Source organism: Myotis nattereri (genome assembly GCF_964212035.1).
Source record: "Myotis nattereri genome assembly, chromosome: 10".
NCBI classification, from domain to species: domain Eukaryota; kingdom Metazoa; phylum Chordata; class Mammalia; order Chiroptera; family Vespertilionidae; genus Myotis; species Myotis nattereri.
In genome coordinates, this window is record NC_138085.1 from 62,284,262 (window position 1) to 62,311,939 (window position 27,678).

Consider the following 27,678-nt stretch of genomic DNA (forward strand, 5'->3'; position numbering starts at 1 on the left):
GAAGCTAAATACAAAATAAAATGTTCCTTGAATCTCATCACAAGTGACTATACTCTTATTATTACTATACATCTATGTTTGTAGACATAAAATACAGGTAATTTAATCTTGACTTTTTAAAAGCACTATGGCCTTTCAATTGGGAGGGGGAGGGGATAAAATGAGGCAGCAGAAAAATATACTTCATTTAAGAATAATCAAAATAAACACAATTTGCAAATTCACTGAGTAATGAACAGAAAAGCCACAGGAAACAGAAGCTTCCTCAAGCAGCCAATTTAGTTGGTGATGGTTTCTTTTCCATTCATAGGAACAAAGATGATAATGGATCCCAGTCAACTTTAATGAAAGAATTTCATTCATTTTCTTTCTCAAATGTTTTTCCTCTTACTTAAGAAATTATATATGTGTTTTAAATCAACTAAGCACTTTAGATGAATATAAATATTCCAGTTCCTTAAAATTGATTGTAAAAAGTGAAAATAGCATAAATCCCTCAACTCTGAAATGCTAGCAATGAAACCTCAACATAAGCCTAAATTCTCAAATACATATGAATCTAATGTAGCTAAATTTCCCCTCCATGGGACTCAGAGATTACTATCAATTTCCACTCCCTTTACAAAGCACTTTTCCTCTTATAAAGCTTTTACCTGTACATTTTTAAAGCCTTTCAACTATCCTGCTGAAAATTATCTTTAGGAACAAAATGTTTTTCAATCATTATTCCTTTTATGGATAACCTCTTTAAATCAAAATGGGAACATCCTGTAGTAAGAACTTTCTTATCTCAAGGACAAAGAAAAAAACATCTACTGAATATCTTTTCTATTTCCCATGTTAAGCCAGACAGCAAGTTTTCTTCTCATCCTTTAGGGAAAGTTGCATGGCCCTGGCATGCTAGCCAGGAACATGACCGAAAGGAGCATGACTAGAATCAGAGTTAACACATAACTTATGGACACATTTATGGGTACATGGTAATAACAGAACAATCCATGATTCATTGGTACATATGACCTTTGTTCTAACAAAAAAATGAAACATAAGCAAGAATGAACGCATTGCAAATGAGAGTAATTAAGTCATGTAAATGTCTGTGGAAATATATATGATATATGATTATGAAATGGAAACCAAATTGGACAATAGAAAGAATGCTCAACAACAAATTCAGACATCAGTTTGTAAAAACTAAATGTGTATTTTCAGAAAATTCACCCAGGACTTTAAAATTCATTTGTAATTTGCTAAATCTTCTAATAAATCTAGTGTTTATTATAAAGCACTGTGAATTTCCAAAATATTGTATGATAATTGTAAAAGGTTCATGGGAAAACAATACAATTTATAATGACATACAATTTTTCATTAGTGTAAATTGGCAAATTTTATTCAAACCTAATGAATTCATGTAAGACTGGACTGCATGTCTCAGTTATGGAGTTTCACTGTACCACCACCCTGGGGGATTACATTGTGACACTACCTTCCAGGTAAAAGTGCCTCAATAAGACCTATGTAGACAATTCCATCACAAAGCCCCACTGGACAGGACCACCTCCCATCATCTTTTGCTGAACACTATGCAAAAAACTGCAGAGGTGGCAATGTTTTCTTTTCAGGTTGGCATAATGCAAATGGCAGCAGACAAAAACAATGTAAAAAAAAATAAACCAAATAAAAGGCTGTACACAAGAACTTATGTTTATTGCAAATAAAAACAAAACAAAAAAGAGAGCGGGAAAGAGAGAAAATGGTCAGAAGCACAACACATAAGGTTAAGAATTCAAAAGCATCTTACATTCTGCCCTAATGGCAGCATAATTAATAGGAACAAACGGCCGTCTCGCTGCCTGCCGCAGCCGGAGGGTATTTTTGCAGACCTGACGAGCAAATTTTGTGAAATATGTAGTGTGAAGGAAGAAAGCTTGGCGGGTCTTCACTGCAGACTTTGGGCTCCCAGTGTTGCGGACGGGCATCCCCTGCATGGCTTGGCGAGACATGTGGCTTCTGACACGGGGGTCCTGTAGAATCAGACACCAACACACAGGTGAAGAACAGGGCTGGTTAAAGTGCAGTACTACTGGCAGCATGCTCAAACAACAGTGCAGTTTTTAAATCTCCCACTGAAGCATCTATAACTCAATAGCCTACCCCAGTGGTCGGCAAACTCATTAGTCAACAGAGTCAAATAGCAACAGTACGACGATTGAAATTTCTTTTGAGAGCCAAATTTTTTAAACTTAAACTATATAGGTAGGTACATTGTTATTAACTTAATTAGGGTACTCCTAAGCTGGCCTTTGCTAAAAACATCCTCAATCTGATTGAGGTACGTTCGCTGAGGTCGACCCCTTCCAACTCTTCCATCCACACTCGTCTGGTATACTTATTTCCTCTATCTTTTGTCACCTGCGCGTGATTTGCGGACATGACTAGCACTAACCACTGAACAATGAGACTGCTGACTGATTGGCTCACTCCACTCATGCATGAATCGCCCACGCCTTCCCTGCGCTGCGTCTCCCGTCGCCTGACCGCCCGAGCCCCGCCACTTCTTCTAACGCCACTTCTTCAAACGCCACTTCTTCAAAATAGACTCGCCCAGGCTGAAAACCGACTTCTGCGCATGGGCCACGAAGTTCCAATCACACTGTACGAGTGCGCCCGCACGTGGTATTGTGTGGAAGAGCCACACTCAAGGGGCCAAAGAGCCGCATGTGGTTCGCGAGCCGCAGTTTGCCGACCACTGCCCTACTCCAAAGGACAAGATTAAAAAGTTTGTACTTTTGGAAAGAAGCTGGGGAAGTAGAGAAGAAAACTGGGTTTGGGGTGGGGGAGTATGTATGTGTTTTTAAATTAACCCTAACAACCCCAAACTATATTCATAATAAGTTTTTAAAAATATGCCAAGGGATTAGATTATTTTGAGTGTTGTTTAAAAAAATATTAAAGGACTCCAAGATCCTGTTAGTCCTCAAATATAATAGTCTCCCTCTAGTAGACCAGGGTGCTTGATATCTGCTATGAGAATTTTTCCAAAATTCTATTTCAACTGTTGTTCACCTCAAGATTAAGTCCACACGTTCTTGTGCCTCCTATGATAGCCAAGGAGTGGGGAAAAAGTGTTCAAGTTGTTATTTTATGTAATAAGATACAATTTCAATAGTATCTAAAGGCTGCAAACTGTTTTCCCAAAAAAGCAATTAAAACAAACATTTAATCAGTAAGCTTTCTACTTATGCTAAGGCCTCCCACACATATTGTTCTTTTGCCTCGGTAATCTTCTCACAAAACAAATACTAAATACCTGTGAAGATTGGATTTGTTCCTGCCCTTCTCTCCACCCTCACCCTGAATATTATGGTGCTATGTTTAGCTATAAAAATAGCTTTGTTTGCTTTTAAATCACCTAACACTGACTGATCCAGCCATTGAAAAATATGACCATCCTCAAGGCTATAAGGAATATTGCTCATGTACCTCTGTAGGTGGGCTGGGAGATAACTTCTCTTCTTCTGACTGAGTGGGCATTTTCAGGCCGCCATATTTTTTCCAATAGAGCCAACAGGTTGCACATAATCTACACTGCATATTAGGTGGACCCCAAGAATACCACTGATGAGACTGTGTAGCTAAAGATGGAGGAAAAAGAAAAACAAAGATGCTATAGAATTTGTAACATCAATATATAATCAAACATTTCAAAAACTATTCCAAAGCCACTTTCCGTTTACGTTATTTTTCTTCCCCCAACTTACAAACCATATATGAAAGCCTAATATCCTATATAATAAAAGGCTAATATGCAAATCGACCGGTGGAATGACCAGTTGCTATGATGCACACTGACCACGAGGGGGCAGACGCTCAATGCAGGAGCTGCCCCCTGGTGGTCAGTGTGCTCCCACAGTGGGAGCACCGCTCAGCCAGAAGCTGGGCTCACGGCTGGCAAGTGCAGCGGCGGTGGCGGGTCCCGCCTCCACTGCAGTGCTAAGGATGTCCAACTGCGGGCCTAAGCTATCAGCCGGACATCCTCCAAGGGCTCCTGGACTGCGAGAGGACGCAGGCTAGGCTGAGGGACACCCCCCACCTCCGCCCGAGTGCACAAATTTCGTGCACCAGGCTTCTAGTATACATATAGTTTTCAAGACTCAGAATTCATTAAAAACTTCATATATATATATACCAAGTGCCTGTGACATCTGTCTAAGAGAAGCTATTAGATGACGTATCCTACATAGTATGTTGTGCTGCTGGGGGAGTTTTTGTTAATTACAAATATTTTCTATTGTGTATATTTCTGGAAATAAGCTATCAGAAAATTATCACTGCTATTAGTGTTTAAAAGTTTAAAGCCAGTTTTCCAAACCTATAGTTCGGTTAAGGTACTCAGAGGGGCCCCACTGACAGAGGTAGGAATGTGACAGAAGCAGGTATCTGTTTTCATTCCTTAATCAATAGATAAAATAATTATTTTAAATTTCTTCCTTTAAAAAACAAATTCCTTCAAGACTGTAAGTATATATTCAGTGAGCATATGTGGCCGACATCACAGCATGCTTAAGACCTAGTAACTTGGTTGATTTACCACATAGCTAAACACTGCAAGCCTGTGTGTTAGTCTTATTCTGCAGTTTAAATTACTGCCATATAACATTCAAAGTATCCCCATCTGAAGTTTGAAAACATTGACACTGACACATTTAAGTTAATGAGGTGCATAAAAATCATTATTATAATTCTGTAAGTTTGCGTTGGAATATTCCTCCCAATCTATAGCACATAATGTTCAAGCAGCACAGTCAGGAGTCAGCTAACACTTCACAGCCAATGTCAAAAAAAGAAGATATGGTGGTCGTTATAATCAAATTGCCTTTTTAGTTCATTGAGAATTATACTGTGCACCTCATCATGTATTACTTTTGGAGGACTCCTTGCAAGCAGCAGCCCCAAAATCTTGCTCTTAAAATTTAAAAACAAATCATAAGTTGATTTTTTACAAACACAAATGATAAGAATTTTACGTATTAGGCATGAACTTATTTTAGATTCTGAAAACAAAATTTTTACCCAAACTAAGACCTGTCATTTAATATTTGTCAACAAATGCTTTTCTCCACACATAATTAATTCGTGTTCAATTGAAAAATGACAAATAGAAAAGAGCAATTTTTCTACAATGATAAATCTTATAAACATATTATTTTGATAGAAATTATTTTAAAATATGAACCAAAAATAAATATTATAAAATTAAGAGTGCTTATTTGTCATGCACATAGAAAAATGACAGAATAATTATTTAAAGGTATATGTGAGATTATTTATTTCTAAAGGGGTTATAAATAAAAGACAGATTAAGTCACTACCATTTATCTCCAGGATTCTTTTTTTAAAATTTTATTTAAATATAAATGTACTTCGAAATCTAAGAATTCCCAATTCAAAAGCATTTGTGATGCAGTTCATGTAAAATCTTGACCAAAAGAAGCTAATTTTCCACAAACTGTTTCCCCTTGTGCTCCCATGGTGCAGAAAATGGGTAGATATGTACCATTTCTATGAAGTCACAATTTGTCTGGCTCACACCTTCCTTGGTTTCAGAAGAGAAATTTTATGATTTGGTTTTAAGAGCCTTTTTAATGCTGAAACGCCCTCATTCGAATGTCCTTAGGGCAGCCGGCTGCATCTACCCTCAAAGAGCTGCTGACAGACAAACACTAGGGACCAAGTAGACGTTTCATAAATACTCCTTTTCTTCCGTCTCCCACCCAAGCATACTTTGGTTGGTAGAAAACATAGACGATAATGTCACCGATACTCCATTAAGAGATGATATTGTTGTATGAGATTTTAAATAAACATAAAAAGTATATCAACTATGTAACAATTCATCTCACCAACCCAATAAATATAATATTACCAGCCTCTGGTAGAGATTTTTGACAGGAATGAATAAATTGGGATCCTGAGACCAAAAACAAATATCATAGAACTGCATCTCCCAAACCAGTGCTCTGAGGGAATCTGGTCTGAGGACTATAAATAAGCAGCAGTTTACCCCCACACAGGTGTTTCCTACAGAATTATTTGGAGCCTTTAATTTGTCAAAGTATACTGAAAAACTCCAAAAGGGGATTTGGAATATTTCATGGGACCATGGTTTGCACCAAGCTAGTAACAGCTCTGAATCCAACTCAGCTAACAATGCTGTATCAACAAACACAGGACCCCACAAAAGCAAATCAAAGGAAACTCAAGACTTAAATACTCAGTGTCCAGGCAGAAGGTAAGGATGGGCATCTATTCACTCTAAGGCTGCATTATTCTGCCCTCTGCGCAGTACTGACCTCATGTACCTTCCTCCCACAGTGCCAGCACAGTTCCACGCACTTCAGAGACAGGCCTCAAAGGAGAAAAGAAAGCCCCGCTGGAGAAAACTTACCGTAGCAGCTCTCACAGGCTCGCCCTAAGAGGGGATTCTGCGGCTGGAATGTGGTTCCCACGGCCCCATTCACAGTACCAGGTTTGCCATTGCTGGTGGATATTTGGTTGGGATTCGGTTTGCTGCTTCCAATGAAATGTAAAGTAAGGTCATAAAAATGACTTGTACAAGAAAGGCAAAGGCTCTACACTTCATTACTGATTTATCTGAATTACACATAAATAAATTTGAATGCTTGGTGAAGAAGAAATACACTGGTAAAAGTGAACCCAAACCATTCATCTTTACAAAACAAGGTTATGTACAAACCGATCTCTTATGCCTGACACTCACAAAATAAATACAGCCATCTCTCTTCTCCACACAAATACAATTTCCTTAGGACACCCTCTGATTATTTTGAAAAATACAAGTTATTACGCTGTATTAGCTATCACAAATTCTCCTGAGAACATAAAATACTTTTATGAATCATATAAATGAAGCCGAAGGCGATGTGCTGTGTTCAGAGGAAGGCACTGTCCTGGTTCTGCTGACTCCTGAGGGAACTTACAAAAGACCATGATCAACACAAACACTGGCTGTTAATGGGGCATATCCAGAGTTAAGCCAGCATTTCAGGAGACTTTGTTCATGGTAGTAATTTCTATTATGTTTGAACTTTTATGAAGATTACATAGCATTGAAAAGTAGAGGTTTTTCTCTTCAAGAAAAAATTTTAGGAGGAAAAGAGTGACATCATCAGAAGTGTTCGTGCACATTTCCCAGAGGCTGTAATTCCCCAGAAACATGTACCCCAGATTACCTTCTACTTGCTGTGCAAACATGGCTAACTTATCCCCATCTAGGGTAGGCTAACTCCCCAGCTTATAAACCATGACCGAAGATACTGCACAGGTATATATAGTATGTCCTCAATAAACTCATAATTCACTTAACATGTATTTATTCAGTACCTGACTTCAAGGAACTTTCACATCTATTTGGGAGAAATAAATGCTGAATGACTGTATCTCCCATGATTACTAAAGTAACAAGTGGTCACAACTACCAAGACACTTGGCGTTTCCACACAGAGTTGGCTCAGGAGTTTCCTCTTTGCTGTTTTTCATTCCCCACAGTTCCAATTACCAGCAAAAGCCTAGTATGTAAACTTGGCCTGACAGCAAATTAAGATTTCTTCCTGGCATTGTTACTGTAACTCTTGGTGACACCCATCACCACCCCCAGATGAAATCATTGAACCTCTGAGTGCTCTGAAGTCCCCATTCCATATACAGGGCTATTATTTACACTTTAACCTGTGCCAGCAATGTGTTTGGAAGACAAATTGGTTTTAAAAAACACATTTTAAGCCAGAAAGAATGTATTTCTCTTCTTATAGTTTTCATGTGGAAATGTACAAAATGAAAAGTGGTAATTTAGAATGATTAAGAGGTCCAAGAAATATAATATTTCTGATTTTTAAAAATCTATTATAGCTAATAGACATGATGGCCCCTTGAAATTAAATGACTTCCCCAAAATATGAAAATTTTATTATATTTAACCCTGGGCTAAAATATATGTGTTGAAAAAGAGCTAATATAAATTTACAGTTGAACTGCCTAAAAAAAAGAACAAGAGTACATACAACTTTAGTTCTTCACCTGAATCTAGAACGTTATTTGACTGAATAAACTACTGACCTTAATATAATAATAATTACAAAAGGAAAACAAGTGTTCAAAGGCTGAATATACTTAAACATGTGAATCACTTAAACTATGTTTTGCAAAACCAAGTACCTGCAGGTTAATTCAGGGCACAAATGACTGAGGTCAATGTGACCATCCAAATAAACTTTTACTCTAAGAAAAACATGAAAGATGTTTTAAAGTCACATTATATGAAACTGTCCTTTTACCTGATGCCCAAACCTTTCCTCCCCCATCAGTGCTCCAGATTCTACCCCTCCACCCTCTTGAGAACTTTGTTCCCTTCATTCTCCTTCCTGGACCCTCTCATTAACATGTTATGTATTTCTCCTATTTTAAAAACTCTCCCATTTCTCTATCCCAACCTACTCCCCAAAGCTGAGAACTTTCTCTCGACTGCCCTTTGCAGTCAGGTTTCTTGAGAGCTGCAATCTTCAGTGTCTGCAGCACCGAGTCCTCACCACAGCATTAAAGATCACCGATAACTTCTGTGATGCTAAGTTCCCTGGCTATTTCTCACCAGCATCTGACACTGATGATCTCTTTCCCTCCTTGAAACCCACTCCTCTCTCAGCTTTAATGATAATAATGCACTCACCTTGCTATTCTTTTTTAGCTTTCATTCTCTATCTGTATCTGACATATAAATACTGGATTTCCTCAAGCTTGGTCCAAGGCAATTTTTTTCTTATTGATTCTCCTATGAAATCTCATACATAGTTTTAAACACAATGATATATGCTGATGAAGCTTAAATTTGTATCTCTAGCCCAGAACTTTCCCCTCCAATATATCCAACAATATATTCAACACCTCTGTGGACACAACAAACTCAAAATGACCTAGACCTAACCTGGTTCTCCACCACAGTTTCTTAGCTTGGTGAATGCCCTTTTCCTTTGATATAACAAACATTGTAAAGTTCAAGAAAGTTGGTATGCCTGCTTTTGAAAATCTGAGACAGATGAATCACAACAGATTTCCTTTGGGGAGTTATTCTTTTGTAAATAACTCAAACTATATAAAATTTAAAAATATTAGAAACCACTCTGCAGAAGGGACATTATATCTCTGAATAAAAATTATGGGCCCCATAAATTACATATTATCTGTCTTGAGATAAAAGATTAGTAAGATGCCTGGCCAGTGTAGCTCAGTGGTTTGGAGTGTTGTCCCTACACCAGAAGGTTATGGGTTTGATTCTCAGTCAGGGCACATACCCGGGTTGTAGGTTCGATCTCCTCTTTCACATCACTGTGTGTGTGCATGTGTGTGTCTCCACCCAACCACACCCTGGCTTCTGTCTCAAATATCAATAAAGGCATACCCTTGGGTGAGGATTTTTAAGAAAAGATTAGTAAGAAATACTACAATTCATTTCCTATGAGGCCTCTTATACTAGTATATAAAACTGTCTTAATGTATCAAAATTCAGTAAACAAAAGGCTAAGTATAAAGGCAACTGTACTGAGCTCACAGAGTAAGAAAAATCTTGGAGCAGTACATAGAACTTTGTAGTAAATTTCATTTTTATCCCCAAAGAACTTAGGATAGCACTATATATGTGGTGCTCAATAAACTGAATTTTTCTGAACAAATGAATGATTGAAATCCAAAGATCTCAAGAAAAAGATTATAATTCATTTAAAACATAGCATATGAAAAGAATATTGGCATCCATGTTGATATAACAATGTTTTCTAACTCCAAAGGAAAACAATGATAGAATGCTAGGCCAAAACAATAAAAAGTTATTCACTATTTATCCAACATATACAAAGTATGATTCCAATTACTTTCCCTAACCCTAGCCCTAAGCAAATAATATAAAATTATCAACTAGATAAACAACATGCCTCAAAAGGGCAGTGTGCATTAACCAAAAAAATCCATTCTACCACATACAAGTTTCATGAGTTGGTAGCTTTCTGAAATATATTTGCTTCAAATAACAGTTTCATAGGTTAGTTGCCTAACACTTTCCCCACAGCTGTGACAGAAGTACAATTTAGGGACATTCTTTCTCTAGTCCTTTTGTTGTCTACGTGGTGTTTTTCCTACCACCCATTTTTTCTCTCTAAAAATATTATTATAGTGATATAATGGGAAGCAAGTCTCATGCTTTGTAGTGGAAGAAAATAAGATACACAATGAATTCAAATTTGACTAGAACTGACCAAAATGACATATTTTGTTTTGATAGAATTAATACCATGACAAATATTTTAAAAGATTTCCATTACTTACTAAGTTGGGATATACACTTGTTTCAGTTTACTCTCTGCTTCTGCTGCTTTTAGACGTTTCTAATTCAAAAGATACATAAAATATTTTACATACAATGCTTAGCAACTATTACCACTTCATTGTTTTAAAAAATCCACAAGAAAATGAATTTAAAGCATAATTCAAAAGTTGCCATTTTAAAATGTGCATATAAGCTGCAGTAATTTCTAAGAAAAGTCACTAGATTCTGAGAAACAGAACTGTAAGTATTAATAACGCTTTAGACATAGATTTTAAAAGTAAAGCAATGAACAACTCCGTCCCCCACATGAGTGAATAAACAGGACTTGTAAGTAACCGTTTTTACTTTTCAAATTTATTTTCTACCGTATTTCTTCTTTTGGTTTTCTGGGAGAAAAAAACACACACATCATCTTTACTTTTAGAAAAATATTCAGAGGTGATTAGTTTTCAAAGTCCATGCAAAAGAAAGAGATAGTAACTATTCTAAGTACAATTAAATAAGCATTTACCCTCAAATGTTGGGAGGTATGCAGTATACTTTATAGCTTGGCTGAACTCACATCAGATTTTAGGAACCAATTAGGAGCCAAATGCAGGAAAAGGAATGGGAAAAAGATTATGTAGTCAAATCCAGAAACTGATCAACACAACATGAATGCAAATAGGGAAGGAAAATAATATATGGTAGATATAAAAAATAAGATAAACCAAATTATTTCTCATTTTCTCAATGAGAAGTAAACAAAAACATTTAGGGGGACAACTTAAAACTTTTAGGGACGGAGTTGAAATTTCTGAAAAGAATTTTATACAAATATTTTCAACCATCCTTGAGCGATCATCTCCACCATCTTTGGGGACTCTTTCTGCTTTGAGAAACAGTTTTCAGGACACCTGGTCTTCATTTCTATCTACCTAAATTGTTTCAAATAAGCACTTTTTAAATTATACATGATGTTGATTCTGGAAATGTTTCAATAAGCCATGGGTGGCTGGCTATTCACTATTCATGATCTGAACAACTTACTATGGCAATTTTTAAAGTGATCCTTAAAACGTATTTTTATAGCACCCAACACTTGCCACTGTGCAATCACATACTTAGGAAAAATAATGTCTATGATAAATATATTTGCACCTTTCCTTACCAGTTCTGACATGAGACTAGAAGAATATAAAAACAAGTACTGACTGGGGTCACTTCGGGAAAATGTGCCTTTTCCCAGGAAATAGTGCTCGAAATAAGTAACGGAGAGAGTTACCTCAATTTGGGACATGTGGGAAGGAGTCAGAAACAAATCATTCCCTGCTTCTAGAAATAACTTCGGATAAAAATTTATGTACAGTACACCAAGGCATCAAACTAGTAAGACTAACTTTACAGTTAAGATAAAAGATTTAGGAGATATATCCACACAAATGGCATTGGTCTAAATTTTCAATATGTAAAAATAAGTTGCTCAAAAGGTGTACGCTAACATCACATCTTAGGGCATTCCCTCCAAGTATACTCACAAAGAGATGAGGCACCAGGCACCTGCAAGGAAAACACTGCCTCTCTAGCGGTACCTTCCCTGTTGTCCTTCCAAAATATCTATCATAATAAATTCTGAAGTAAAAAAAAATATATTAAGACTAAAATCTTAAAATAATATCTTAAGGATATGAAATCATGCAGTTTAAAATAGTCTAGAAAAGATAAAGCAAACAAGACAAATTTTAAATTAAGTATATTGCTAAGAAATATTAAAATGTAAACAGAAAGTTCACTTTAATGCAATCATATTGTAGTGATATAAAAAAAATTACCTGCTGCACGTATCTGTCAGTAGTTTTCCACATGTAATAATATTCAATGATGCTAGTCAATGATTTCCAAGGGAGCTGAAAATATATTTAGTATGACAATAAAAACAAGCTACTATAGCAACTGCTTTCCTTTAAAACTACTACTTTAAAATAATGAGACAAATATCCAGATAGAAGATTCATCCAGTTTATGAAAACTGAAATTAATTCTTAGCAAAGGGTATCCCAAACAAGTTATATTCAGTTAGGACTAATATAACACATTTCCTTTCTACTTCCCGTTTTGCTAAAAATTATAAACTTTATGATTGATACTATTTTATGACTTACCCAGGAATACAAATTTTAGAAATGATATTGAAATAGATCTAGCCAGTTACTTAAACTTCCAGTTACTTAAACTACCATTGGGTGGCGTGTGGTCTCTGACATACTTCCCATCCTTTAAAAAACTGCTCTATTTTGACTTATTTTTGTTGTAAAATAAATTAAAACAAATCTCAGAAGAAAAACATGGCATAGTGTGGTTCATACTAGAAAAACAGAAAGCTTGTCTTTGATATTTTTCATTATTCAAAAATAGTCACATGAGCTCCCACACAGAGACGCACAACCAAAGAATATATTCAATATGTCCTTTTGTAAAGGGAGATTTGTTAGTCATTCAATATGCAAATCAGGGCAGATCAAATTTCAAACAAAATGACTGATAACATTCACAACTTTTAACTGTAGCAGCAGACTTTTACAGATAGGTGACTCAGCACTCCCTCTGACTCCCATCTTGCTGTCCCTAATGCACTATCGGGTTAGAGAATTAAAACAGTACTTCCTAAACTCAGTGAGTTATATAATGTCTAATTACTGGGTTGTATACCTGAAACCAACATAATATTGTATGTCAACTGTAACTGAAAAGGAAAAAATTATTTAGTCAAAGAAAAAATAATAGTACTTCCCAGACAGCACTGCAGCTTGTGTCCCACATGTACTAGTAAAACATCTTTGCCATTCCTGTCACCTGCACTTAATTCACCTATCTGATCTCAAGTAAAAACAGATGGAGTTTAGGGAAAGGAACTTATTTTCAGTTTAATTGGGTGGCAATTATAACAGCAATTACAAATATGGTCTCCTTGCAGGACCAAATCTGCTCAGTCACTGGCATTTGCATTACAACTAAAGCAGTTTTCTCCAATCCAACAAACAATCTAATGAATTTGAAAGGGTCTGAGGGATGGTTTAAGGAGCTTATGACATGACCAAATAGGGTGAGATGTATAACAGTTATTGGCAGAGTCCCCTAAGGTTTTACGCAAGCTAAAAACTCTTCATCTGCTAATTATTATTCTTTTGAGAAATCACCCCCTGACATACAATTACCTGGAAACCTGGAAATCAAGGGACCATGTAACCTGAGCTCATCATGAGCCAGACTTTACCTAACGGTAAGCCATGAAATCCTAATCAGGCATGTTCAGCACCACCACTCCCTTATCAAGAAGAGGAGGTCATGAACACATGAGAAACAGGCCCTAGTGTGTCTACTCCTAATGCAGTATCATTTCTTCCTCAACTCTCACTTATGGCTTCATGGGAGTTCCTAGGACATGTCAATTTAAGAGGAAAGAAATCTGACTGTGGCAGATGGCTTTGCACGATATACTGGCAACAAGTAGAACTAGCCTACTCCTGCATTCCAGTCCCAAGCAGGAGTGGCTCTAAAGCACAGTAAAGAAGGTAGATCCTTTTGGAGTGTGGAATATTAGAGTAAACATCTGGTTTTCTACTTTGAGTTGAAGGAGAGATGGCCAGAATTACTAATCCATACCCATTTGTGGGCAGTGGTTATTCACTTGTTACAATGATCAGAGATTTGAAAGAAATCAGATTAGAATATTGGTAACAATAAGGCTTAGAAAAGAGGTTTATGGGACAGACCTGAGTGTGAGGATATTTGTGTCCTCATGCTTACTCATAAGTTCCCTTTGCAGAAAAATTATCATTAATATCAGGTGGATAAAGTTATCTCCTCTATGATGATCAACCAGACTCTTTTCCTAACCACACCAATACTCAACGGATACAAAAACAAGTGGACACAGAGGCAAGGAGACAAAGATTACACATGAGTGCTACACGGGATGTCCTCTTACCAAATCTGATCCAATTACTCCAGGTGTCCAATCTGCAAGGAATGGAGTACACTGGGCCTCCCATTCCTGGTAACATGTCAGTTACATTAAACTCTCAGCATCATAGAATAGCAGCCATCTGTTCTCATTGAACAGACTATTATTCTAAATATGATTTGCCTTTTCTGCCTATAATGCATTAGCTAGCAAACCACCCACAGACTTATGAAAGACTTATTCCCACAAAATACTGCTTCTAACCAGGGCCCAGAACCCTCAAAAATGAAGTTTGGGTCACCCTACCAGATTAAGAACTGTGATTATTAAAAGTACTGAGGGGAAAAGAAGAGTGAGGGGAGTCGATTTTAAATGCCAATGAAGTCCTCAGAATGAGTTTCAAAAACAGAGAAAAAGAAGACTAAAGAAGTCATCCATATTTTCCTCCTTGCTTGGTATAATTATTTCCCTCCTACACCCCAATTCCCTTTCTATTTTTTATAAGGTCTTTTGTTGATGATTTTACCATTATAATTTAATGTAGAAGCTACAAGCTGGGTTGTGACTAAAATCAGAGGAAAACTAAACATCAACCAGAGATGCTATGACAGTAAATTTGTGCCTCCCCATTTGAAGAAATGGTACCACATTTTCCAATGATTCAGGAATAATTACTACTGTTTAAAAGTTGATATATGGAAGGAAGCAGGTACAGAAAGCAAGTATGAATGATTAGTCAAAGGTGGCAGATACTATACATCCACTTCCAAACCACATCTAGCTCATTTTCCTTGAAACCCTAAACTATATTTTCCCCAGATATCCTTGAACAAAGGTTCAGACGAATCGGCCATGTTAGCCAAACTGACAAACCTGAATGACATTTAGATACAGAAGTGAGCAACATCAAAATGAGGCTGCATGCAGGGAGATTGGATTGTGGCAAGAACAATGGTTGAGATATCATGTTCTTCTGGGCCATCTCTGTTGACCTTTCTCAATTGAAGCTTGAAATCATGGGTGCCAAGCAGCAGTGTTTCCAATGTTCCTGAAAAGTATGGCAGCCAAGCCTGGTTCTACAGTCCTCCAGAGATTCTATGAGAACTTACTATCCTACCTTCCTTTCTGCTGATATTAGATATAGTGAATTCTGAACTTAGCAACTAAGAACTCTAATATAACCCATACCTTTATTCTTTATTCTAAACTAGGTGAGGATGAGTTTCCCTCACCCATAATCAAAAGCACTCTAATACAAAAATTGGTAAGAAGTGAAGTGCTTGAAGAATAGACCCTAGAGATGTGGCATTTATTGACAGAATCAAAGTGGAAGCAGAGATTGAGCAAGACTGGTGGCAGAGGCAGCAGTCTTTGTAGCGAGGTTCCTGGCAGAACACTGCCATTGTGGGGTGCTCTTGGCTTCATAAGTCCTGGCTGTGAAACATCTAAACTTGAATCCCTGGAAACTCCTAGAGCCGTGGTTCTCAACCTTCCTAATGCTGCGACCCTTTAATACAGTTCCTCATGTTGTGGTGACCCCCAACCATAAAATTATTTTCATTGCTACTTCATAACTGTAATTTTGCTACTGTTAAGAATCGTAATGTAAATATCTGATATGCAGGATGTATTTTTATTGTTACAAATTGAACATAATTAAAGCATAGTGATTAATCACAAAAACAATATGTAATTATATGTGTGTTTTCCGATGGTCTTAGGCGACCCCTGTGAAAGGGTCGTTCGACTCCCAAAGGGGTCGCGACCCACAGGTTGAGAATCACTGTCCTAGAGGTTTTGTAAGCCTTCTAACACCCTATAATAAATTTCTTTCTCCTTAAACTAGCTCACTCAAATGGATTCTGTCATTTCCAATTACAGTTTGTTCAGTATCCTTTCCAACTTCCTTGTAGCTTCACTTTCCTATAATGTAAAGATCAGAAATCCAAACATATTTCCAAGCCTCCCTTGTGATTTATTTCTTCCAATCAGATGTACTATATGTGTATAAGACCCAAATTCCGAAGTGAAGTAAGCAGGGTTAGGAGAGGATGGTGCACCAGGCAATTACTAGTATTCTTCTGCATCGAAGAAGCACAAAATGGTTCTAGAGCCCAAAGCTCTGCTAGTGGTTTCCTGATCCCAACATCAAGGTGAAGTAGTGTGATCCTGGAGCAGAAGTTAACCCAGCAGCTTCCCAGTTTCCATATGGGGCAGAGGTAGGAGCTCACCCGCTGGGCCATTTCTGTGGGATTGTTTTGAAACCTAGCCTGGGGCCTACTTCTCCAACCCTCTCAATGATTTTAGCAACAAATTTCCGAATTTACATCCCATTCTGTTCATAATAGCTACTGTGTTTTTGTTATCTGGACCAGCTAGGAAATATTTTTGTTAAACTGACTTGATTGCATGAAGAAAGAAAGACCTGGCTATTTTGAACTTTGAACTTTATAGTTACTTTACATATTTCAGGTTCTGTTTCTGTTTAGGTTTAGGATATAGAAATCCACAGGAGAATGCCATTCCTACCCTAAAAATTAGGGGGGGGGGGGTGTGTGGGGGAGGTAATCTACAAAAACTTCAACAATTTGTGAGTCTATCTAAAAGCTAAGGTTACAAGACAATCAACTGAATTCCAAAATCATTCTGAAGAGACACAGGACTCATGAACTACCTTTACTTTGGCAGAGCATAAAAGAAACAGGTGACCATAAAAATTAAAGTAAGAAGAACACAAAAAATTTACCAAAGGTCAACAGTGGGCTACAACAACTGTTTAACAGAAGAAAGCTCTAGACACAAGGGGAATCCACACACGCTTGCCACAGACCTCCATCAGTGCTCAGAAAGAACTGGGCCAGAGCCGGAAGCCCGCAAAAGCCCCTGCTGCTGATAAAATTTTGAATCTACATAAAGAAATGAACAGGGGCAGAAATGGTAAAAAATAATAAGTAAATATATTTTATATAGTTATAGTTATGGAAAAAGATATCTTTTAAAATCTCTTTAAAAGATCACTTATTATCTAAAGCAAAAAATAGTGATCACAGAGTGTACGGCAGCAAAAGCACAGCAAGAGGAAGGAGGAACTGGAAGTGCATTGTTATATAATTCTTATAATCTATGTAATCTAAGTGGTATTTGGTTGAAAGGTAGACTGTGGTACTTTGAAGATGCATATTGTAAACCACTAAACAAATAAAACAAAAGTTTAATTAGTAAGCCACTAGTGAAGGTTAAAGGGAATCATAAAAAGTTGATCAATAAGGAGGAAAGGACAAAAAACAATGGGACAAATGGAAAATTAGTGCTCAGATGATGGATTTAAACTCATAATTATATTATGATATTATATCAGTTTTAAAAACTACAACTAAAAAGCAGAGCTTGTCATATTATTTATGTTTTTAAAATACAACTGTATTCTGTCCACAAAAAGCCCACTTTGGACATAAATAAGATAAAAATAAAAGAATGAAAACACGATATATCATGTAAAAAAATAAAGTTTGAGTAATTATATTAATAGAAAATAAAGTAGACTTCGCCATAGAGAGTATTACCATGAATAGAGAAGCATGACTTAAAGATAAAATGGTCAATTCACCATGAGAACATAATGATCCTAAGTGTGCATGTACCTAATAATAGAGTTTAACATAATTAAAAGCAAAAACCTAATTATAATTGAAAGGAATAATAGAAATTCCACAATTATAGCTAGAGACTTTTAATGCTGCTCTCTCAATAAGTAATAGCTCTCTCAATAAGTAATAGAACAAGTAGACAGAAAATCAATAAGGCTTCAGAAGACTTGAACAACACTATCAATAAACTTGACCTAAGTAGCATTTACAGAACATTCCACCTAACAGCAAAATATCTATTCTTTCCAAGAGCACACAGAACATTCACCATAACAGGCCGTACACTGGGTCAGAAGCAATCAAATCACAAAAATGTAAAATTTGGTTTTTATAGAGTATGTTTTCTGATCACAACAAAATTAAACTAGAATTTAGTAACAGAAAAATATATGGGAAAAACAAAACATCAAGCCCACACAGTGTGGTTCAGTGGTCAAGCGCCGACCCGAAAACCAGGAGGTCATGGTTTGGGATGCATGTGGGAGGCAACCATTCGATGTCTCTCTCACATTGATGTTTCTCCCTCCCTCCTTCCCTCTCCCTCCCTTCCTCTTCCTGCCTCCTTCCTTCCTCCCTCCCTCCCTCCTTTCCACTTTCTTTAAAAGAACAGGAAAACCCAAACCTGGCCCACTATTAACCAGACAGACTCAATCCCCTACAATAATGACCTAGATGAAGAGGCATGCTCATTTCAGAATACAAATACTGCTTAACTCAGCCTATGTTGTTTACATAGGATGTTCCATATCCAGTCAAAGATAGAAGACATTAAAAAACAGCATGAAAATAAATGTCCCATTTTCAAGAAATAAATCAGGCAACAGATATAGACTCCAATATGACCCAAATATTGGAAGTATCAGATATTAAACTATGATAATTATAACAAAGGATCCAGTTGAAAAGGTGGACAACACAAACAGATGGTGATTTAAACACAGATAGAAAGCATAAAAAAGAATAAAGTATACATGTGAGAAAAAACATGCTATCATATTTGAAGAATTCCTTTAACAAGTTAATCAGTTTGCTGGATATAGCCGGGAAAAGCATTAGTGTACTAGAAGATGAATCGATACAAATTATGCAAACTAACACACAAACAGAAAATCTCAGCTCTAGGAAACTAAGTGAACTACAGGTAGAATGATTACAAAGAAAAACACACCCAGGCAAAATGTAGTAGCTACTGAAAACCGAGAGTAAAGAAAAATCTTGAACACAAAGAAAAAGAAACATTTACATACAGAGGAACTTTCTCATCAGAAACTGAATAAGCCAAATAAACATCTTTAGGGTATTGAAAAAGAAAATAAATGAATTCTAGAAAGAATGAAATATCTTTTTAGAGGAAGTATCTTTTTCAGGCAAAGCTGAAATAAATCATTACTAGCCAAACATATGCTACCAATAAATGATTGCATTACAAGAAATGTTTCAAATAAATGATTTAAGATTCAACCTTAAAAAGACACTAGGAGCTGAAACCGGTTTGGCTCAGTGGATAGAGCGTCGGCCTGCGGACAGAAAGGTCCCAGGTTCGATTCCGGTCAAGGGCATGTACCTGGGTTGCGGGCATATCCCCAGTAGGAGATGTGCAGGAGGCAGCTGATCGATGTTTCTCTCTCATCGATGTTTCTAACTCTCTCTCTCTCTCCCTTCCTCTCCGTAAAAAAATCAATAAACTATATTTAAAAAAAAAAAAAAGACACTAGGAAAAGACAAAGCACATTAGTCCAAAGCAAGCTGAAGGAAGGAAATAATTAACATAAAAGCAGAAGTTAATGAAACAGAAAGTCAATCAAACCAAAAGCTGGTTCTTTGCAAAGATCAATAAAACTGAGAAAGCCTTAAGGCCAGACTGATGAAGGAAAAAGAGAGAAGAGCTAAATCATCAGCATCAGGAGTGTGAGAGGAAACATTAGCACATGTGTCCATATAAGGCCTTATAAAAGGGTAATAGGACTATTATGAACAACCTTATGACAGTAAACTAGACAACTTAAAGTGGATGGGAACAAGACAGAGGAATAGGAGCTACCAGTCTTGGTCTGCCCCTAACACACACACACACACACACACACACACACACACAAAAAAAAAACCACCACCACCAATCAGTAAATAGACTGATATCAACAAACAAAAATAGCCCTGGGAGGGCACAAGACTCAAATTAAGAACCTATAGCAACACAGTAGAGCAATTAATGAATTACCACACAGAAAGGATCACTGTGGAGACGGCTTCGCTGAGACATCTTAAAATGGCTAAGAACCAAGAAGAAGGGTGGAGGCTATCAATATAAGCCATGAGGTGTGTGCCACTGGGGTCCCCAGTGACCTGCTCTACAGAGGGCCCGGCAGCCTTTGCCACTCATACAGCCCTCAGGACAGAATTCCTGCAGCTTTCCCAGCACAGGGCTCTGCAGTGTATGCTGGCATGGACCACAGCAGCCTGCTCTGCAGAGAAAGCTAGCACCTTTTGACACTGAGGTAACCAATAGCTATTGCTGCCGCTAGGAGATGCTGCTGGGTCACTCCCAGAAGACATTGCTGTGCCCCCTGGAACAGGGCTGCCAGCCCCTACCTCCAACTCTGTGCATACCCTGGACCCCAAAGTCCTGGCTGCTCCACATGTACCTGTGCTTCAGACCTCAGCTCCACAGCTGTTCCACATGTGCACACATCTCAGGTACCAGAGCCATGGAAACTGGCCAGCAGCCTAGACCCTACACTCAGCCACTCAAGAAGCATACATGATCCACTCCTGGCTCCATGACGGATCCAAGTATGTCCATGCCTCACACGAATACCACCACAGGTCCCTCCAAAGCCAGACCCATTGCCAAGAGGGATCCCTTGGCTATGATCAGGAAGTTCCCCAGCAGCCGTTGTCACTGAAGAGTGTAACAGTCCTCACTACCACTGCACCATGGAGGACCCTTGCAATCTTTAGCAACATTGACTTCAGCTGATGGAGCTGAATGTGTCTATGCCACCTGACCTACCTGGGAGCTGGAAACAGAAGGCCCCAATAAGCCAGTGTCCTTGCACCACCTGCTGGTGAAGGCCTTTCCCCACCAAAAGCATCTGTAAACTATGGAAGAGGTGACTGCTCTATCACATCCACAGACATCAACACAAGCCCGTGAGAAACATGAAAAGCTAAGGAAACATGGCACCAAAGAAACACAATATTTTCTAGTTACTGACCCCAAAGACCTGGGTATCTACTACCTGCCTGAAAGAGAATTTAAAAAACATTGCATTAAGGAAGTTCAATAAGTTACAAGAAAGTACAGAAAGACAATGCAGTAAAATCAGTAAAACAATATACAAACAAAATGAGTCCAACAAAGACAGAATAATGAAAAGGAACCTAACAAATTCTAAAGCTGAAAAATACAATTAATTAAATAAAAAATACAATATAGAACAGTGATGGCGAACCTATGACACGCGTGTCAGAGGTGACAAGAGAACTCACTTTTTAAATTTTTCTTTGTTAAATGGCATTTAAATATATAAAATAAATATCAAAAATATAAATCTTGGTTTTACTATGGTAGCGAATATCAAAAAATTTCTATATGTGACACAGCACCAGAGTTAAGTTAGGGTTTTTTAAAATGCTGACACACCGAGCTCAAAAGGTTCACCATCACTGATATAGAACATCAACAACAGACTTGATTAAGCAGAAAAACAGAATGTGTGAACTAAAAGACAGGTCATTAGGAATTAGGGGGGGGGCGGGGGGGAGAGGGGGGGAAGAGAGTGGATCCAATTAGCAGAAGGAAGGAAATAACAAAGATCAGAGCAGAAGTAAATGAAGTGAAAACTATAAAAATAGAAAAGATCAATGTAACTAGGGGCTATTTTTTAGAAAAGATAAAACAAAACTAACAAAACTTTTAGCTAGACTAAGAAAAAAAAAGAAGACCCAAATACAAAGGCTTATGTTAAGAGACTATTATGAACAAATATATGCCAACAAATTAGATAACCTAGAAAAAATGGATAAATTCCTAGAAACATAAAACCTACCCAGACTGAATCGTGAAGAAATAGAAAATCGGAATAAATTATAACTAAGAAGGAGAGCTAATCAGGGATCAAAAACCTCTGATCAAGCCGGAACCGGTTTGGCTCAGTGGATAGAGCGTCGGCCTGCGGACTGAAAGGTCCCAGGTTCGATTCCGGTCAAGGGCATGTACCTGGGTTGCGGGCACATCCCCAGTAGGAGATGTGCAGGAGGCAGCTGATCGATGTTTCTAACTCTCTATCTCTCTCCCTTCCTCTCTGTAAAAAATCAATAAAATATATTAAAAAACAAACAAACAAAAAAAAAAAAACCTCTGATCAAAGAAAATCCTAGGACCAGATGTCTTTGCTGATGAATTCCATCAAACATTTAATGAATAATTAATGCCAAGCCTTTTTTACATTCTCGCCAACACTTGTTATCTCTTGTCTTTTTTATATTACTTGTCTTAACAGGTATGAGGTGATATTTCATTGTCGTTTTGATTTGTATTTCCCTAATGATTAGTGGTGTTGAGTACTTTTCATGTACCTATCTTTCACCACCGCATATGATATTAGTTGTGGGCTTGTCATATATGGTCTTCAGGTTTATGTATTACTTTTACTAGTATTAGGGGATGGAGGTGATTAATTAGTTTAAAAACACTCCCAACTACACGAAAACTTAAACCCTTTGGGCAGTCAGCCTCCTGGTATCATATATTCTTTAAGGTTTTTGACACTGGTGGAAAATTTCAGTCTCCAAAATACTACAAACCTAATGTGACTGGCGAATCAACAAGCAATCTAACTACCCTCAGCAAAAACTAATATATACCACAATGCGAATTTACAAGAATTTTATTAGATCTTAAAGGTAACAAAAACCATCTAACAGCATTATTACTGTCACACTCATTTTCATACAGTTCTTTTATCTCATATCAATGTCAGCCTCTGTGTCTGAGTATATTGCACCAAGCTACTCTTCAGAGAGTTACTTCCTAGTCCTGTGTTAGGTGCCTGGGAGTGCAAGTTTCATACCTCATGGATACCTTTCAATTTGCTGTTTTCTCCCTTTACCGTAAGAGATCCAGCTGAAATGCCAGATAACTCTGTGGAGCCATTTCTGATTTGACTGGCACAACTGATAGTTCCCTTCCCAATACCCCATAATACTTGTTGATACTGCTGACAGAAATAACTACATTTTATATTAATTGGTGTATGTGCTTCAATCACTTGATGTTGACTGTGAACTAATTCCCTGAAGTAACGTTATGTTTCTGTTGCATGCCTAGTGGCTACCTGAAGGCCTGGCATGCTGCAGGTGCTCAACAGACATTTGTTGAATTGAAATGGGTCCAGAAGAATTACTAGAACATAAAATGAGCATGTCACACTCAGTGCAGGGAAAGTAGTTTCACTTTAATGTTTCTCCCTCCATTCCTTTGTCAGACCTGTGGATTTTGTACTTTAGGGGCCTTTTTTTTGTGGTTTCTATTTAGTGGTATGGTACATTAATATATCATAGTAATAACATCACATTGGTGCGTTATTCTGACCATCTGAAGCTAAATGCCACCAATGCATTTTAAATCCTCACCTGCACCTCCTATAAATTGAAATCATGACATATAACAATCTGGGTATGAGTGAAGTTTTGCCAGAAGAACAAATGTTAGTGACACTAATTAATTAATTATCATGTTTGGAATTTAATGTATCCATATTGATAGTAATAATTTTTTTCAGGAATAATTCAAACAAAAATTCAACAACATAAAAGGCAGGATATTAACTTGCATCAAATACTTCATAGTCTATAAATATTCTATTTTCATAATTTTTTATAAAGAATAGCTGCTATAGAAATCTATTTATAGACTTCTCAAATGGAAATTTCTCCATTTCAAAGTGAGTATAAACTTAATTAGAGCAATTCCACAAAGACAAAAGGAAGTTCATAATAGGAGGAAAGACTATCTAATATTTAAAAGGCAAATTAGATACTGCATATCATTAAGAGGAGTCAAAGATAGAAAGCCTATAAAGCAAATTCTCCTAAACTGCTTTACAGGTTATTTCCACATTAAAAGTCCACATCAAAATTTTAGGCTCAACCATTAGACAACTAGAAAAACACTGAAGGTCTAAAGGAGGGCAACGAGCTTAAGAGGCAGGAATTAGATATATTAGATATATTTACTGCAAATGGTTAGACAATCTGTCCATATTTTAAACTTAGACCTCAGAAAGGTGAAGAGGATGAATTCATACTGCCAAGGTTTATAGCAAGAAGTCAAGGCCTCCTGGCCCTGGGTCTTATTCACAATTAATTCTGAGAATAAATGTCAATTTCTCCCTTTATAATACTGGCCTTCATTCTATGTTGAGCAGATAAAAATTACTAAGCCACAGATTTCTAAAACAAACAAAATATCCCCAACCTCAACGTTTTATATCATTCACAATTTTCTACTTACAAAGTCTTGACGTATATCATTGAAGTCTTTGCCATATTTTTCCAGTGCCTCTTCAAATAAAGTAGCTTCAGAGGCTGACCATTCTTCCATTTCATCTCTGCATAAAACAGGTCCTCCAAGTGGCACTAAGACGCTTATTGCACTGCTCAAGTCATAGCTGTGTCTATATAATGTATCCATAGCATGAAACTAAAGAAAACAAACAAAATGGAGAGAAAAGATCAGCCATAAATGCAAATGTCCTAGATTATTTAAGAACAGATACTCAAGTGCATAATGCAGTTAATTAACAACCATATACTGAGGTAGTTATTTTCTCACAAACTTAAAGAAAAATTTGAATAACAGATTACTTAACAATTATTTAAAATATCATTTACTGCTTTAAGAAAATGTTGATTTTTGCCTTTTAAGGTGTGTATTTTTTTTAAATGATTCATTCGTTATAGCAACCTAACTATGGATATCCAGGACCTCCAGGCATTAAATTGGAAACCTGTATGTTTCATCATTCTTTCTGTTAAAAATGCTAAAGTCACTTCAGCTACTATAGAAGGCTGGCACAGCCTTCCTGAACAAGATCCTAAAAAATAGATCATGTTGCCCGGCCAGCATGGCTCAGTGGTTGAGCGTCTACGTATGAACCAGGAGTTCACGGTTTGATTCCCAGTCAGGGCACATGCCCGGCATGCAGGTTCTATCCCCAGTGTGGGATGTGCAGGAGGCAGCTGATCAATGATTCTCTTTCACCATTGATGTTTCTACCTCTCTCTGAAATCAATAAAAAATATATCAAGGAGGGAAAAAACATCATGTGTCAGAGAGTGAGAAAAAAATTTCTCAGATTGGATTAAGAAAATGATGTACTAAGAAAGGAGAAATAGAAAAAAATAAATGGAACTGAGAATGAATGGTAGTAAGACAAAACAAAATTACACATCTGTATAAAACAAACCAAACAAAATTACCTATCCATGTTAAAAATTAACTTGGTTGACATTTTTAAGACCAAGAATGACCAGGCAGGGCTTGGAACAGCTAGGTTGGTGAGGTTGGTGGGGGTTTCCTATAAATTTCAAGGAGGAGTGATTTGAAGAATAATTTGAAAGGAGAAAAGATAGATTACAATAATAAAAGTGGCTTTTTGCAAAAGTACCTTGAGTGTAACATTTTCCTCCCATCAGGAGAGAATAAACTAGGTTCCAAACTTTTAAGTTTTGAAAAACTTGGTGGTATTTTTACTGGCGAGAAAGAAATTTATCTATAACATGTATGCCCATTTGTATACAGGAAAACTGCAAAATAGGACAACTGGTTCTACTTCTGGATAAGCATGTAGGTGTGGTGAAGGTTTGGCAGACAAGGTGATCAAATCTTGTCAAGTTAAGAACTAGTTCTGTTTTAACTTTCTGACACATGAAAGCCAAGTCTTGCACCTTTTTTTTTTTACATGAAATATCTGTACTCAGAAAATTATAAGACACTGAAGAAAGAAACTGAAGAACATACAAATAAGTGGAAGCATATACTGTGCTCATGCACTGGAAGAATTAACATTGTTAAAATGACCATACTTACCCAAGCAATTAATAAATTCAACGCAATTCCTATCAAAATACCAATGACATAGTCACAGAACTAGAACAAATAATCCAAAATTGTATATGGAACCACAAAAGATCCTGGATAGCCACATCAATCTTGATAAAAATGAACAAAGTTGGAGAAATCACACTACCTCATATCAAACTACACTACAAGGCTACATATAATCAAAACAGCATGATTCGGGCATAAAAGACAGATCAATGGAACAGAATAAAAAGCCAGACATAATTATTTAATCAATTAATATTTTATAAAGGCGGCAATAACATACAATGGAATCAAGACAGTCTATTCAATAAATGGTGTTGGGAAAAGTGGACAGATACATGTGAAAAAATTAAACTAGAAACCACCTTCTTACACCATATACAAGAATAAACTCAAAATGGATTAAAGACTTGAATGTAAGACTCAATACCATAAAAATCCTACAAGAAAACAGAGGCAGTAAAATCTCTGACATTTCTCTTAGTAATATTTTTTTCTGATATATTTCCTTGGGCAAAGGAAAAAAAAGAAAAAAATAAACAAATGGGACTATGTCAAATAAAAAGTTTTTGCACAGCAAAGGAAACCACCAACAAAATGAAAAGACAACCCACTGAATAGGAGAACATATTCACCCATGATACATCTGGTAACGGGTTAATATCCAAAATTATAGAGAATTCAAAAAACTCAATACCCAAAACAACAACAATCCAATTAAAAAACTGGACAGAGGACCTCAATAGACATTTCTCCAAAAAGGACATACAGATGATCAATAGGAATATGAAAACCTGCTTGATGTCACTAATCATCAGAGAAATGCAAATTAAAATCAGAATGAAATATCACCTCACACCTGTTAGAATGACTATTATCAATAATTCAACAAATAACAAGTGTTGGCTAGGATGTGGAGAAAAGGGAATCCTCGTGCACTGTTTGTGGGAATGTCATTCACACGGCTATTTCGGAAAACAGTATGAAGGCTCCTAAAAAAATTAAAAATAGGACAAACTTATGACCCAGCTATTTCACTTCTGGATATTTATCTGAAGAAATCCAAAACACCAATTCAAAAATATATATGCATCCCTATGTTCATTGCAGCATTATTTACAATAGCCAAAATATGTAAGCAGCACAAGTCATCAATGGACAACTGGAAAAGATGTGGTACATGCCCAGACAATATGGCTCAGTGGTTGAGAATCAACCCATGAACCAAGAGGTCACTAGTTTGATTCCAATCAGGATACATGCCTGAGTTGTGGGCTCAATCCCCAGTAGGGTAGGCACAGGAGCTAGCTGATCAATGTTTCTCTCTCATTGATGTTTCTATCTCTCTATCCCTCTTCCTTTCCTCGCTCTCTAATAATCAATAAAAAGTTTTTTGTTTTTTGTTTTTAAAAGAGAGAGAGGCCCTGGCTGGTTTGGCTCAGTGGATGGAGCGTCGGCCTGCGGACTGAAGGGTCCCAGGTTCGATTCTGGTCAGGGGCATGTGCCTTGGTTGCGGGCGCATCCCCAGTGGGGTGTGTGCAGGAGGCAGCTGGTCGATGTTTCTCTCTCATCGATGTTTCTA

At 37.0% G+C, this 27,678-nt stretch overlaps 1 protein-coding gene across 5 annotated transcripts in view; it reads right to left on the bottom strand.

Moving 5' to 3' along the window:
* Positions 1–27,678, bottom strand: part of MTA3 (metastasis associated 1 family member 3) — a 126,580-nt gene that overhangs the window by 21,825 nt on the left and 77,077 nt on the right. For 3 of the 5 annotated variants that reach the window (XR_013996495.1, XM_081100758.1, XM_081100757.1), the window contains exons 9-14: positions 24,501–24,689; positions 12,208–12,282; positions 10,396–10,454; positions 6,452–6,576; positions 3,487–3,638; positions 1,805–2,027 (exon numbers count right to left, since the gene is read on the bottom strand). Coding sequence is in view for 3 of the 5 variants with exons in the window: in XM_081100758.1 (XP_080956884.1) it covers positions 1,805–2,027; positions 3,487–3,638; positions 6,452–6,576; positions 10,396–10,454; positions 12,208–12,282; positions 24,501–24,689 (823 nt within the window). In the remaining 2 variants the exon portion in view is untranslated. The remainder of the gene's footprint in view (positions 1–1,804; positions 2,028–3,486; positions 3,639–6,451; positions 6,577–10,395; positions 10,455–12,207; positions 12,283–24,500; positions 24,690–27,678) is intronic. The other 2 variants (XR_013996494.1, XM_081100759.1) reach the window with 1 other exon arrangement.